The 15,809-nt window shown below is 39.9% G+C and overlaps 1 protein-coding gene across 15 annotated transcripts in view; it reads right to left on the bottom strand.

Annotated features, from left to right (window-relative positions):
* The window catches only part of GIT2 (GIT ArfGAP 2), a 47,035-nt gene that overhangs the window by 15,433 nt on the left and 15,793 nt on the right, over positions 1-15,809 (bottom strand). For 5 of the 15 annotated variants that reach the window (XM_072802863.1, XM_072802867.1, XM_072802873.1 and 2 more), the window contains exons 8-14: positions 13,092-13,137; positions 11,855-11,906; positions 8,260-8,332; positions 7,910-8,007; positions 6,757-6,868; positions 5,247-5,389; positions 3,127-3,276 (exon numbers count right to left, since the gene is read on the bottom strand). In XM_072802863.1, coding sequence (XP_072658964.1) covers positions 3,127-3,276; positions 5,247-5,389; positions 6,757-6,868; positions 7,910-8,007; positions 8,260-8,332; positions 11,855-11,906; positions 13,092-13,137 — 674 coding nt within the window. Of the gene's footprint in view, positions 1-37; positions 816-3,126; positions 3,277-5,246; positions 5,390-6,756; positions 6,869-7,909; positions 8,008-8,259; positions 8,333-11,854; positions 11,907-13,091; positions 13,138-15,809 lie in introns of those variants that run through there. The other 10 variants (XM_072802868.1, XM_072802871.1, XM_072802876.1 and 7 more) reach the window with 7 other exon arrangements.

Below are 15,809 nucleotides of genomic sequence, written 5' to 3'. Positions count from 1 at the left end.
GATGGGCTACTGCTTCCCAAAAAGCCAACAAGAAAAATCATGATCAACAAATTTTTATTACAGAATACTCTTAATATTCCAAACAATTTAGCACTTCTTAAAAAAGAGAGGGGGTCAAATCATGGTAAGTTTGCTATATTAACATATCATGAAGAAAACTGGAGGCCTATCGAGCTATGTTAACATCTTCATCTGAACGCTCCACGTGGCACGCTTGCTTCCCTCTGGTGATTGGTCAGCTTTCAGCCAGGGCTGGAATATTTGGCCTCTCTCTCTCCTTTGGCTTTGTCACCCAAAAATGCAACCTCGGCGGTGTCAGCTTTAAACACTCTAATCTGCCTGGTACCACCCTATTTTAGTTAGAGGCTGTCACTTGGAGACCCTGATTGCTCTTTCCATTCCTCACATGCAGGCTGCTTCATGGTGTTTGATGAGTTAGCGTTAAGGGATCAGCAAGGAATCATGTTACTCCTTAGCGTTTGGCATGTGAAACACAATTAACTGAGTCCCGTTTGCACAATGTCCTTCCCCTCTGGTGCTCCTCCATCTTCCATGACATTTTATAAGCTGGGTGTGGTGTAAGTTCAGCTGTCTACTCTTTGACAGAGACTGTAAACTCTGACCAAATTCCCCACCAGGGGCAAGGCTTAAGTCCATAAACAAATGTATTTGCACCAGAAGATCATTACTTTTTCAATAGCAAACCCATTCAGTGTTAGGAGTTACTTTCAATTTTTATTTAGAAAGCACCGATCTGTGAATAGTACACCAATAGTGGCTGCTCCTCTTCATTAATTAGCATCTTTTCCAAGCAACTGTTAAATATGAAAGATCAGATACAAATCATGCTACTTTGTCAACTATATACACACACAAACTTTAACCTAACTTTGAAATAAAACCAACACATCTTTGCAAAATAAGCAAATTCTACATAGTTTATGGTAATAGAGCCAATTTTTTGTGACAGTTTGACTGATACAGCCTATGCCACAAAAATACCCTCATTTCTGTTTTTTCCAAGTATGATCCACTAAGGAATGAGAGCGTGCTTCTACACCACAAAGGCTTACAGGGTATAACTTCTGTCTATAACTCATTTTCCAAAGAACAGCTGCAAAGTGACAAGCAGCCACTGAAAATTCCTACATTCCAGGATAGAGACAAGCATAAGGTGCCTGTCAAACTATTTATTAGGGAGTCCATACCCAAAATGAAAGGGACACAATCCAGAGAGTGAGGAGAAGTGGTACATGCTCCCTCAATGAACGACTAGAGTATCTGGTCACGTGCTTGTCTATGTAAAAACCTTCTCAGAGTTTTTAAAAAAAATGCCTTGAAATCTGAAACTTAATTTTAATACTTGTCATACCTCTAAAACATCCAGTGTGGATTTTACTTGAATGTGTTTTGATGAGCACAAGTTCCTTGTATCAATTCTAAAATATTCTAGTCCTCCTATTTAGAGATATGTCCTAGAATAAATTTGGGTGATGCTAGTCTTAATAAGAATCAGACTACATTTCTTTGTTTGAAAGGAGTGTTAAAAGGAAATGAGAAGTTACAGATAATTCAATTGCTCCAGAAATCAAAAGCATTTCTAAGAATTGAGATAATCCATGAGCAAAGGCAAATAATTTCACTCTACATTTCTTAAGGCTCAAAACATTTGCTTTTCAGAGATATGAGGTTATCTCTGACAATTTCTACAAATGCTAAGGGAGCATTAGAGCAAAAAAAAAAAAAAAAAGTGATGCTTAGCAGACTGATTTACACTGGCAAAGTCAGCATGTTTCAGAAAAAGTCACCTCAACAAATTAGTTCAATTAATGGGGACAAACTGCCATTCATTAAGCAAAAGATATTTCAGAAAAGACAGAAGAAGAGTAAGCCCTGTATGACACAGCTAAAGGGCTTTTGGTCTGCCCTGTTCACAGCTGCACACTGGCCCTAGATGGGGTCAGACTGGCCCAGAACAAGGAGTTGATAAATGTTAATCTGGTTGATCTTTAGGTAGTATTTTAAGTTTGGAGACATTTATCTAAAAAAAAAAAAAAAAAAAAAAAAGATCTAGAACTCTATAGCAAAAGAATCCTACCTAGACCAAGCCCCGGGCGAGAGTGCACTGCAGTGTCCTCCCCTGACAGGCAGAGGGGACAGATCTCCTTCCTTCCTTGGACATTATTGGGAAGGACCCAGCCACAAAGGGAGTGTGCACCTTGTCCTCTGTTCTTGATAATGATTCTGAAACATTATTCTTCAAATGGCAGAATTAAGACACAGATACATACTTCGTTTTGTTTCTTAGGGAAGTATACAAAATCTCATTTTGGAGAGAACTGGATGACAGGCACAGCCTTCTCATAAAGACTTACATACATAATCGCCCTCTTAAGCATATTCCTTGCTGCTATTAGCTATACTCCTTTTAGGGATTAGCTTATTCATATATTTCTGACTCTCCCAAAAGGCAGCAAATGAGAAAATGCGGGGCAAACGAGATTGTCTCTTACTAGTGTACAGCTCTCACTAGTGCAAACAAAAATGTTTTCTTATATTCATGGAGCCTCTACTCTGTGATGGGCCCTGCTCTAGGCTCTGAAGACATCATAAATTAGTAAGTACTGGTGAAAAACAGGGGGGTTGTGGGACAGAGCTGCCAGAGCTGGGTGGGTTAACAACTGAGAATACGAGCGAGCAGGGATGGCACCCCCTGCATGCAGCGCTGATAAACACAGACACCTGCCCATGGCTTTTATCTGCTCTGACTTCCTGGTGTGATTCTTTAGAATGAGCAGTAGGAAGACACGCATCCATGGAAGGGCATCTAGATTCCCAGGAAGCATGGAGTAGTGCAAGGGCGGCTGCAGCTGATATAAACACTTACTGGGCTGTTACATGTCAACTGCTTGGGAAACTCACTCTGGATTTATTTCTAATCAAAAACACTTTGTCTGAAATATTCAAATACATACTACTTCTAAAAAGACAGGTTGGCCCAAAGGTTTTTATGTTTGTTTACAATAACTGCTTTTCTCCCCTTTGCCCACCAGCATTGTGCCTGGGATTCTTCCTTATACTATGAAGTTAAAGAGTCAATCATCCTGGCATTTATTAACGTGTTACCTTTTTCTGCATAATTCTCAGCTCGTCACTCAAGTTGTTATTCACCTTCATTAGCTGCTGTATCTTGGCCTCAGAAGCCACTAGAGCGTTTTTGACCTCCATAAATTCCTGCACAGTGACTGGTCCATCTGATAAATCTGAATCTAGACTCTAAAAATAAATTGGGGAAAATGTTCACAATCTGAGATGATGATAACATTCAAGACTCACAGCTAAAGAATTTCAAATTCTGACCATGCCAGCTGGACTGCAAAGTTAATCAAACCAAATCAAGGCTTCTGGGAGGAACGCAAAAATAAAACATAAAGGTAGGGTTACTATAATATTTGAAAAATATCAGAGTCAAGATTTTCTGAGAACAGGGAGTGCAGTCAGTAAATCTAGTCTGATGAGGACTCTCAGTGCATTTGTCTTGTTTTGCCTGTCTTTCTCTTGCTCATTCCTTTTTCTTTTTAAAAAATTCGTTCTTTCAGTAATTCCTTCATTCCAGCTATTCGTAGTGAGCATCAGGCAGTATTCTAGGGACTCAGGATACATAAAAAACGAAAACAAAGATTCTAGCTTCCATGGTGTTTGCACCCCAGCAGAGTGGGAAAGGACAAAATAAAAATAAGTGACTACACAGTATGACAACAGATGACAAGTGCTGTGGAAAACAGAGAAAATGGAGCAGGGTGAGGGGCTGGGGAGAGAAGGGGTGAAGGTGGGTGCCTTTTAATTAGACAGGTGGGATAAGCCTTGGTAGGTGAGACATGAGTAGCAGCCGGAAGGACATTAGTCCAGTGGCTGTCTGGAGGAGGAACGTTCCAGTCAGCAGCAAAGCTTAGCTAGAAGGAGAGGGTATGCAAGGCAGAGAGGAGGCGGCCAATTGGTAGGATCCTGTCATGATTTTGGCTTTCGCTCTGACTGAATTCAGTGCTTCTGAGAACACTGGGCAGGGGTGTATCAGATGCGACAAGTGACTTTTGCTGTCCCCTTCACATTCCCTGTGTCTGTTCATGGCACTACCTTTCTCACAGTTGTGTGAGCTGGACAACTTTGGACACATCTTCTGTAAGTTTACCTCACTGCCTCAAACATTCGAAGTTATTGTTGAGATCTGTCTATCTGTCTTCCTATTTGTCCATTCTCAAATGTTTGCTGAGCTCCTCTGTGGGTCAGGTCTGGGGCGAGGTCCTGGAGACTTAGCAGTGGGTGGGCCAGCAGGCCTCCACTGCCTTCTCCTTGGGCCCACACTCATTCTGCTACTGTACTTCTCTTCTGTCTGGACCCTCTCTGCATAGGCTCCAGTATGGCCTCTTCAGCAGTACCCCAACTGGGCTTCCTTCTTCTGCCCTCTGACCCAGCAAGAATAGTCCTCCCAAAAGAGAGGAACCAAAATTGCTGACCACTGCCCTCCTGCTCCGCCTCAGAGCTTCCTAGACACTACATTGTCTGCCAAGGTGTAGACTCTTCAGTCCGGTGGCATGATCCTCCAGGTGTGACACCTGCTCTGTGCTTTGAGTCTCACCCCTTTTAGGCTGTCTCTACATGTGAGCGCGTTCTGCTAGATGCTCTCTTTCATCTTCTCTTTGCTTAGACTACCCTCCCTGCCTCTCCACTTACCTAATCCCATGCATCTTTTAAGGTACATATGAACAGACATTCCACATACACGGCCTCCCCTGACACTTGTCCTCGTCAACAGGCTGGGTCTCCTCTCACATCCCCACCCCTGGCTTCTAGTTGTGTTTCTTATGACATTATCACTTTGTACTTCCGACTGCAGTTCTCTTTCCTACTAGGCAGGGAGAGCCTCACAGGAAAGGAACTAGGCTTCAAGAGAGTATGATCCAGAGAAGTCACTGGGTAAACATTTGTTGAAGGAATAAAACACATCAGCCCCTCCTCACAAGTTTTATAAAACCACGGTTGGGGCAGGGCTGTGATTCAGCAATAAATTTAGGGACACAGGATCCCCTATTTTAAAAGGATTTACCTTGCTGGCCCAAGCTAGTAGTAAACCTCACTTTACCCCCAGAGCACCTTTCACAGTGATTTACAAATAAGGTGATTTTGCAAGAGGAATGATTCCAAAAAGAAACATATTCTCCCCTTCTATGTGCAATGTGTCACCTCACCTTCTGCCTGTTTGCTTTGCTTGCAGTAGCTTCCAGATCCGTGTCTTCATCTGAGGCCACACTGTCATAGTCTGGCTGGTCATTGTCTTGACTCTCAATGCTGTGCTGGTTACTGATCGTTTTCAGTATCAGCTCCACATTGTCTATCAATAGAAGCAAATAACTTTTCTTCAGGCTTAAAAAAAACTTTTCCCCCCAAAATTCACTGGGAGGATTTTTGGGTTTAGCCATTCAAAGACTAAGAGAAAAATGACAGAAATAGCAATGTTATATTCATACCAATGTAAGAATCACACAGCAAGTCATCAACCAGACAGAGGACCTACTATCAATCACAGAGGCATTTCAGCATCCCTTTGGGCCACTCACCAAATATGGGCAAATTAATTAGGTGGTTTATGGAAGTGCTGCTCAAGTTGAGAAGGCAGGTTCCCAAGGGGACAGAGTGTAGTTCCAAACCAGGGAACTAAAGCCATAACGAATGTAAGATTAACTGTGATTCAACTGTAACTATAACTTGTTTACAAGGTAACGTTACTGAAAGGAGGCTGTTAAAATGGAGCCTAGGAACTTGGTGCTCATAGAACAGGCATACTGGCACTTATTCGGCTGACTACCAGAGAGAAAGGAAAAAATAGAACAACCCACTGGACACACACCTATGTAGACCATACAGGGGAGCAGGGATGATTCCATAGGCTCTAACACATTTTGAATAAAAGATTTCACAAATTATCCAAGTCTGTCCAACTTCCTCTCTGAGGCAACTCACTCAAGTTGATCTCTGATTTCCAATATTGTTTCTGGATATTTTGATGGGTAATATCTGGGTGATAAATTATGGCTACTCAAAATGAATTTTAATTTTTCAAATTAATATCTAAAATACATGTATCATCGGATTTACAGAATATTCAATACAGAAAATCTGAAACTAATGGTAATCAACCATAGCCATTGATTTATTTTGTGCTATACCTTTCCAGTCTTTTCCCTAAACATATACAAATAAAGAGTCCATTTCATTACCTGCATTGATATGGTTATAAAATTGCTGTGGAGACTGATTTAGCAAATCTTGAACCATTATCCTGAGAGGAAACACGGGGGTAGGTTCCTACCAGCCTCTGCTTATAACATTTTTGTCAACCGATCAGCACATAACCTTACTGTTCAGACATTAATTTTTTAAAAAAGATTTATTTGAGAGATAGAGAGTGAGAAAGCAAAAGAGCCTAAGTAGGGAAAGGGGCAGAGGGAGAGAGTCTTTCAAGCAGACTGAAGCAGGACTCAACTCCAGGACCCTGGGATCACAACCTGAGCTGAAGGCAGCCACTTAATCAACTGAGCCACCCAGTGTCCCAACACTGAAATATTTATAATTCATCAGGGCTCACAAAGATAAACTTTTCATGACAACTGCTTTAAGTAACTTATAATTTTAAATTTAATACTTGTGCCAAGTTAGAAGGCCAGAGGATCAAGTACTTAAGCACCTTGCAAGAGTTACCTTTAGAACCAGAAAGAGGACTGCCTTGCTGTCTCCTCTTGGCGTCACTGAGAATGTCGATGACCAGTGTGGCAAACTCATGGGCGTTAAACCGAGCTAGTTTCTGTCTGCCCTGAGAGTGAGAAAATAATTGGAAATATTCCTCAGTGTGAAAATATACATGTGGATATTCACATAAGACCAGTCACACTATTGTTAGACTTGAGCAAGGCTCCCAAGCAAAGCCTCCCAAGTATGATCAAAGCACCACTGTAGCCTAGGGAAGGCACACATCAATGTTTTCCCTGCACACAGTTTAGAGCCATCTATATTAAGAGATCTCAATAATGCCTTGCACATTTATTTTTGTGAACAAAACCAAAATGTTTTTAGTTGATGCTTTTTTCCCCATTATCAATTCAGTTTTGAAGTAGACCCAGTTATGAAAAATTAATTTGGAAGAAAAATTTAAAATTTCAAGAAAAAGTGATAGCTTAGATGCTGGGACTTCATCATCATATACAGCCAGTAGTCAGTAAAAATCGAAAGGTCTTCCCAATTTACACAACTTTTCTCCTCCTAACAGAGGCTTAGGTTGTTTTTAATGCTCTATTATTTTATACAGTACTTTGATGAAAATCACTATGCGTAAATCTTTGTTATTTTTATTTTATTAGCATATATTCCTAAATAAGGATTACCTGTGAGGAAAGGATAGACTTAATTTTGAAACTTTTAAAATCAGTTAACAAATTGCTTTTCTGAAGTCTATAGCAATGTAAGCTCTTAACTATAGCATAAGAAAAAGTCCATTTTGCTATATCTTTACCAGCTTGGAGTATCCTTTATTACATTCTTTATTAATTTGATTGATGCAATTTTCATTAATGCCTTTAGGCTACTTTCTTGGATTGCTAATAAGGTTAAACATTTCTTCACATTTGTAAGCCATTTATATTTTTTCTGTGAATTATTTTATATTCTTTTTCAGTCTTCTATTTATATTTATTGCCTTTCTTATCAATTTCTTGAGTTTTATGGGTTTGTGTGTATAAAGGACCTTAACACTTAAATCAATCAAAAACTTTAAAATACCTGTCCTGGGAAAGTTAAATACCACATTAGCCATTTCCAAAATAACACCACTGGTTACTTCTCAGACTTGGCCACTTGCCTGGTTCCGTGTTGAAGAGTACTCAGGATTGACCGGAAGGAAGGGGACGACAGTTGTCTCGGTTACCAGGGTGCTGTGGTTTTGCGTGGCAAGCCAGACTAGCCAGAGGAAAGAGTCAGAGATAGAATCTTATCACCACCGGTGTGCCACTGCTTCTCTGAGAGCCACAGCTCCCGCGTCACAAGGGAGACTCGGGGAAGCACACTCCAAAACCAACATACACAAAAGTAAATGTGGACACACGAATCAACAGGACAGTAGAAATTGGGCAAGTAAAACATGGAGGTGGGCAGCTAGTCACTGCCCACTGACAACAGAAGCTTATAAGAGAAAGCCACATGTTCAGTCACCTGCATCAGTCTCTCGCCTGTCAACTTCATCGTACACATCCATGGCAAGTTCTTCAAACAAATGATTACTTAGCTGCAAGTAAAAAAAATATCAGGGACACAAGGGACAAGGATTAACACTAGGAGAATGAGTGGGCACTACGACTTATTCACTCTTTAATCTCCAATGTCTTATCCAAGTCCGGTGCTTAGTAAATATCCACTGTTAAACAGACAATAGTATTTCCAGAATAGTATAGATCCTCTAGAACTATCTGCCTCCCACAGCAGTCTCACTCCTTTGTGAAATGTAGATAGGGGTGTGCTGTAAAGGAGGGGAGAATCATCTGAAGTGCATGATCACAAAGCAGGGTCCAGGTCCCAACTTTTCGTGTGACTGTTTAAAGTCCCCTCTTGTGGTCTTGGGCATTTGCCAGTGTCCCCAGATCCTAAACTTGGTGGGATAGAGATGCCAAGACATGCTGTTTTGAGAAGTTAAAACATGCCATTGCAGAATCCACCACCCACACTTCAGTAAGTCTCTTTGCTATATTCTTCAGTAAGCAGGCCTCCAATCCCAGAAAAAACTTAGCATCCCCAACAAAAGACAGCTTGTCTAATCAGCGCACAGTGCAGTGTCAGCCAATGAAACAATCTCCACACTTCTGGGTAGCCACCGGGATGGGGGAGGACAGTTGGGGTCTTCCTCAAGCTGGGTGAGGCTAAGCCTCCACCAGCATGGCTCCAGCTCTCTGAACCTTTTTCCTCATAAAACACACCCTGATGCTTGCTGGCTGTCTCTTTTTAGTTGACACTGGATTTGTTTTATCCCCTGTGTCCCTTATGTCCACACACAGTACCTGGCACTGAGATGGGGCCCAGTAAACATCCAGTCACATGCTGACCAGAAGGTATTATATGTGGCAATTTAAACTGCTGGCTAATAGACCTTATGGGAGCTTGATAAAGGGCACACTGTTGGGTGAAAAAAGCAGCATATACAATTCTATAATTAGGATTAAGCCTCTGTTCAAAAAAATGATATGCATATAAAACAAGAATTAGAAGAAATATATCAAAATCTTGAGCCTGAATCCATTAAGAATATAGTAAATGTTAAAAAAAAAAAAAAGAATATAGTGAATGCAGATGATTCCCCCTGTCCATTTCCCACATTTTCTTTAGTGTGGTTAATTTATGATTGAAAATAAACTCAGAGGGCAGCCCCGGTGGTGCAGTGGTTTAGCACTGCCTGCAGCCCAGGGCGTGATCCTGGAGACGCTGGATCGAGTCCCGCGTCGGGCTCTCTGCATGGAGCCTGCTTCTCCCTCTGCCTGTGTCTCTGCCTCTCTCTCTCTGTGTCTCTATGAATAAATAAATAAAATCTCAAAAAAAAAAAAAAAAAAAAAGAAAATAAACTCAGGGAGCCTTTTGCTAGATAAGATGATGAAGGATTGGGAACTTGAACTTGCATCATAAATATCCAGTCTTTTCCAGTAAGGGGCTACCAGCTGAGGTTATTATTCCTCAGTAACTACAACAGCAATACTGAAGGCTAAAACAAAACAAAACAAAACAAAACAAACAAAAAAAACCTGAAGGCTTACATCCCAGGCACTGTGCTATCATCACATTAATACTCACAACACCTCTATGAAGATAGATAGGAACTACTATTATCCCACTTTACAGACAAGGAGATCAAAGCACAGAAGTTAGGAGCTGGCCTGAAGTCACAGAGCCAGCAAGTGATGGACCCAAGATCCAAGTTTAAATCTCTGCAAATGTTAACACTTAACAAACATAAGAAATATGTTAGTCTTCTATTTCTTTCAGCTTCTCATCCAGGAGGGAGAGGTACTGTAGAATAAACACTGAAGTGGCACTGATCTAGCTATCCACCTCCCCACCCCCGCCCGGCCCCTGAGGAGGAGACTACAGAGTGGGGTCAACAAATAATCCCAGTAGCCCATCCTCACTGAGCAGTTCAGATCTGCAGCTGTTGATGGATCATTAGTCCCCTTTCCAGGAGAAACACCAAGGCACAGAGAGGCTAAAGAGCTTGTCATAGATGAGCTCTGTACCTGACCAGTCTGACCAGAGCCCAAGTTCTTGAGGGCTGTTCTCAACTTTGTTCTACATATTTATCTAACACCCGCCACATGCCAGAGATATTACAAACCTGACCACCGCCCCCCCGCCCCCCTTCATGCAGCTTTCAGCTTAGCAAATGCAGGTCAAAGAGAGCTTGAGTATTACATATAATGTTTGAATTATTTAAAATAAAAATTGGGTTATATATTACAAGGAATTAAAAGGAAATCACAGACTATTTAGTGCTGATTCCAAAGTTTATCACCTTAATTTTACCACATGACCTCCTTAATTTAAGAAAGGTGATAAAACACACAGACACACAAAACAGATACAGAACACAGAGACACCAAATTGCATAAAATACATTTATTTCATATAACAGTTAAATACTAGTAATGATAAATTCATTTTATGTAATATTTAGTACTTAATATTATATGAAGTGCTAGTAAATGGTCTTCTGTAAAAAGAGAAATGAAGAGGAAGTCATACGTTAGGGGAGATGCAATATCAGAGGCAGGCTTGGGGAAACTCCCACCTACACTGTCCAGGTGGTGAAATTTCAGCTACTTGAATGACAAAAGGGCCAGAAGCTGGGACAGGGGAGCATTGCACAAAGAGAGGATTCCCAGAAGAAGACATGAAGGTGGCCTCAGAGTGTTAATCCAAAAGAAGTAGATAAAAACATTCGTGCACATGCATGCACACATGCAGGGGCACTGGTTGGAAAGCAGGGAAAAACTGAATGGTGAGCACTGGATGCCACCCTTCAAGGTCATGTCAGGAAGTTAAGAATCTTAGTTCTGATTCAGAGAGCTATGAGAGCAGCCCGAGGCAGGCAATCTGGTGGTGGAAGCGGCTGGGGAAGCAACCTGGTGAGGGCTCATCTGTGGGGACCAAACTAAAAGGAAGTGAGCCCAGTGAAGTTAGTCTGTTCGGGCCCTGACTGAGGCTGAGATGGGCAGGCTGGGAAGAGGTATGCAGACTGGAGGGAGGCTGGGCCGTGCAGAACTGGGCGAGCTCTGAGCTCACACCCCGGGCAGGCCCACCAGCCCTTGCAAGCATACACTTAAGCTCTGATGAACCAGGTAGGCTACGCAAGACAGTGACGACTGTGGCCTGATCTCAAATGGCAGCAAGTGGATCTGTGGCACTCACCACTCCAACATCAGCTCGTGTCTTTCCCTAGTGTCCTAGGAGGCTACTGGAGGGCATCCCTACCCTGTAAAAGAGTGAGTCCCACTCTGACATTGAGAGAAACTAGGAACTCTCAGGAGGAAGAATAATTCCCTAATGTCAAATGCACAGTCGTTTTCAAAATGACAGAGAAAAATGCCATTACCTGAAGCAGAGCCAATAAATTGGATCTACTAAACTTATCCCCTCCTTAGGATTTTACAACATCTCAGAGTATGAAACAAAGTCATCTGGTACAGCAGGTAATGGGCGGAGGACAGGTATTATTAGCAGGATGCATGGCTTCCCACACTGAATGTCACTAGGAAACAGAGATACTCACGGATTGGAGTTTCTTCTTAGCAGCTTTTGCCAATTCAGACAAATCCAGGCTGCTAAGAAAATGTACAAAACTAATAAGCAAATAAATAAACACCATTTTTAGGAGCTCTGAAGAAGACTAAGATAGCCAAGGCCGTAAGACATTAACAGTTGAGGGACAGGGTCAGAAACAAAAATTCTACAGTCCATTAGAGTGAGAAAAATGTGAACACAAGAACTTGTAACTCCTTTTAGAAACATCATACTCAAAAAAAAAAAAAAAAAAAAAAAAAAAAAGAAACATCATACTCATGTAACATGATAGAGAGAAAAATAATCACTAAATAACTAGAAGACAAAAACTATTGCCGGGTTCATCACCAGGCCCTTTATGTGAGAGGTCACAATTCCTGAAGCACTAAAAAAAAAAAAAAAAAAACATGACAGGGAGAAATACGAAAAGGGCAGAATATGAAAAACCAGAATGGCAAGATTGTATCTGGAATTCCAGCTAATTGTTTCATTAACTCTTGATAGTATTTGTGCAAAGGTAATTGGATAAATAAGGATTTTAAAGTTCATTCTTGCAGATGTGAACTCAGCTAACCTCAGACCAGGGGCCAGCAGATTATAGCCCATTTCTTTGTTCAGCCCATGAGCTAAGCATGGTTTTTACATTTTTAGGTGGTCTGAGGGAAAAAAAAAAAAAAAAAAAAAGCAAAAGAAAAATATTTCATAACATGAGAAGAATTGTATGACACTCACATTTCAGTGTCCAGAAATGAAATTTTATTTCAGCTGATATGCCCTTCATTTACATAATGCCATGGATGCTTTCCTCTACAACTGACAGAGCTGAGTAGTTGTGACAGAGACTGTATGGTTCACAAAACCTAAAATATTTACCATCTAGCCCTTAAAAATTTTGCCAATCCCTGTTATAGACAAAGAATATCCTTTCTTACTATACAGAAATACTTTGTGATATAACCTATAGACATAATATATTGTCACGACTGGCTAAAACTGTGACAATTATCACTGACTTCAATTTTACTAATAAATTTGTTACTCATACTCTTTCAAACTTAAGTTTTACATGGTGGTTTACTTACAGCCGTCTTATTTCCAAATTGTATAGCCATAAAAGAGAAAAATGTATGGGCTTTGTTAAATACAAAATATAATACGCTTAAACACTATACAACCAAGGAAATAACAGTGACAGATAAAATTGATTGGTATTTCAATGGCCTTACCTGTCTGCCATTTGAGGTATTATAAAGTGCTGTCCATTTTTGTGATCTGAAACAGAAATCAAGTCAAAGTTTTGTTTATATAAATACTGGTAATATCAATAAAGGAACACCATCATAATTTTCCCAATTTACGTTTTGCAACTAGTAGTTTCTCATAATTATGAATTATGGGGAAGTGTTGGTGGGGGGGGGGGGAGAACAGAAGTGGCCAGATTGGCTACAAACTCCCTAAGATCTGACCAGTAGAAAGAATCATATTCTCATTTTCTTTTGGTACAAAGGTCTAGACATCATTAAGCAAAAGCCTGTACTCAAGCTAATCCTACATTTTATTCCCAGTATAACTGATGATCTTTAGTCATGGACAAAACTTTTAGGGAGCTGAATTAGCTTAGAACAGGCTTTTATCAGCACTCCATGTGGGATGGGGGAGCACCCTTGGGCTCTGATGGCTCATCTTCAAATTAATCAATTAGCATAAAACCATCAGGGCTGGGGCAGGTGGTCTTCGCATATCCAGATGCGGCTTCCCTCTGCAATGCTTACTGACCCAGTCCCCATCTAGCTTCTGGAGGATGTTGATCAAACACCAATGAATAAAAAGCCATTATAAATATTCACATCTAGGTTTTTGTGTAACCATTAGTCTTTATTTCTCTTGGGTAAATACCCAAGAATGGGACTTCTAGGTTATGGAGGTTATTAGGTAAATGTATGTAAAACTTGGTAAGAAACTGCTAGACTTTTTTGACAGAATAGCTCTATCATTTTGTTTACCAGCCAGCAATGTAAGAGAGTTACAGTTGCTTTACATCTTGCCACTCATGCTGTCACTTTCTTTGGCAGATTTTTAATTTTTAGTCCTTCTAATAAGTGTATAACAGTATCTCATCATGCTTTTAGCTTGCATTTCCCTAATGGCCAATGATGCTGAACGTCTCACTTCATGTGCTTATCTGGCATCTGGATAGTCTTTGCCCGGTTTGTACTGGATTCTTACTGTTGAGTTTTACATATTTAGGTATAAATATTCTGGATCCAAGTCCTTTGTTAGACATAGGATTTTCTAATATTTTCTCCCGGGCTGTGGCTTGTCTTTTCACTCTCTTTATTGTAGTTTTTGCAGGGCAAAAGCATTCAATTTTGATGAAGTCCAATTTACCAGTACTTTACTTGATCCAAGATCACAAAAATTCTTTCCTGTTTTCTCCTGGAATTTTTATACTTTTAGGTTTTACATTTAGATCTATAATTCATTTTGAGTTAGTTTTTATACCAGGTGAGAGGTACTTAGGTTTATATTTCTGCACATGGATGTCCAGTCTATATACTTAAAAAAACTATTCTTCTTCCATGTAATTGCCTTTGCAACTGTCAAAAAATCCACTGAACACACTTACGTGGGTCTATTTCTGGATTCTCTCTACTGTTTCACTGACTTGTATGTCTATCTCTTTATCATATCCACTGTCTGAGTACATCAAGAGTTAAAATTGGGTGGTGATTCTGCTCACATTCTTCTTTTGCAAAACAGTCCCATTGTAGTTCCTCTGCATTTCCATGTAAATTTCAGAATCAGCACATTTATGTCCACAGGAAAATCCTTGAATTGCATTAACTTTACAAACTAATTTGTGGATAATCAACTTGTTAACTCTATCGAGTTTTCCAACCCATAAACATAGTTCTCTCTCCACTGATTCAGGTCTTTCTTGATTTGTTTCAGCAACATTTTGTAATTTTCAGCATGTAGATCCCATGAATATTTTGTCAGATATATACACAAGCATGTAACTTGGAGCTATTATAAATGGTGGTGTTTTTCTAGCTTGTTTCCAATTGTCAACTGCTAATCTATAGAAATATGATTGATTTTTTATTGTTTCCCTTGTATTCTGCAATCTTGCTAAACTCACTTATTAGTTGTAAGAATGTTATTCTAGAATCCTTGGGATTTTCTACATAGAACCATTTTACTTATGACTAGTTGTATCGCTTCCATTTCAATCTGTATGTCTTTTATTTTTCTTGCCTTTTGACACTGGTTAGGACTTCCATGGCAACTGAATAGGAGTGGTAGGAGTGAACATCCTGGCCTTGTTTCTAATATTTGAACAAAAGCATTCAATCTTTCATCATTAAGCATGATGTTAGCTGTGGGTTTCTACAGATAATCTTTATAAGGTTAAGGAAGTCCCTTCTATTCTAAGTTTGCTAAGTTTATTTCTTTTATGAAGGATGCTGAATTTTGTTAAATGCTTTTTCTGCACCATCTGGTAAGACTGGTGGTTTTCATCTGAAAATATTTTCTAATTTTCCTTGAGATTTCCTCTTAGACCCATGGATTATTTAGAACTTTGTTGTTAATTTCCAAACATTTGGGTATTTTTCAGTTATAGTTTTATTATTTATCACTAGCTTAATTCCATTATGGTCTGAAAATATACTCTGTAGGATTTTAATTCTTTTAGATTGGTTAAGGTTTGTTATATAACCCAGTATATGGTCTACCTTGGTGAATGTTCAACATGTACTTGAAAGGAATGTGTATTCTGACAATGTTGGGTAGAGCATACACTATGTCAACTAGACGCAGTTGGCTGATGTTTTGGTTTCAGTTTGCTATCCTTGCTAATTTTCTTCTTTTAAATTTTGTTTTACTTATTTCTTTTCTTAGTTTCCATATCCAATGTGGCACTTGAACTCATGACCCCAAAA

The sequence above is a fragment of the Canis lupus genome, chromosome 27, assembly GCF_048164855.1.
Source record: "Canis lupus baileyi chromosome 27, mCanLup2.hap1, whole genome shotgun sequence".
Lineage (NCBI taxonomy): Eukaryota > Metazoa > Chordata > Mammalia > Carnivora > Canidae > Canis > Canis lupus.
Note: the sequence above shows the minus strand (reverse complement) of the source record. Positions and strands in the feature narration are given on the sequence as shown.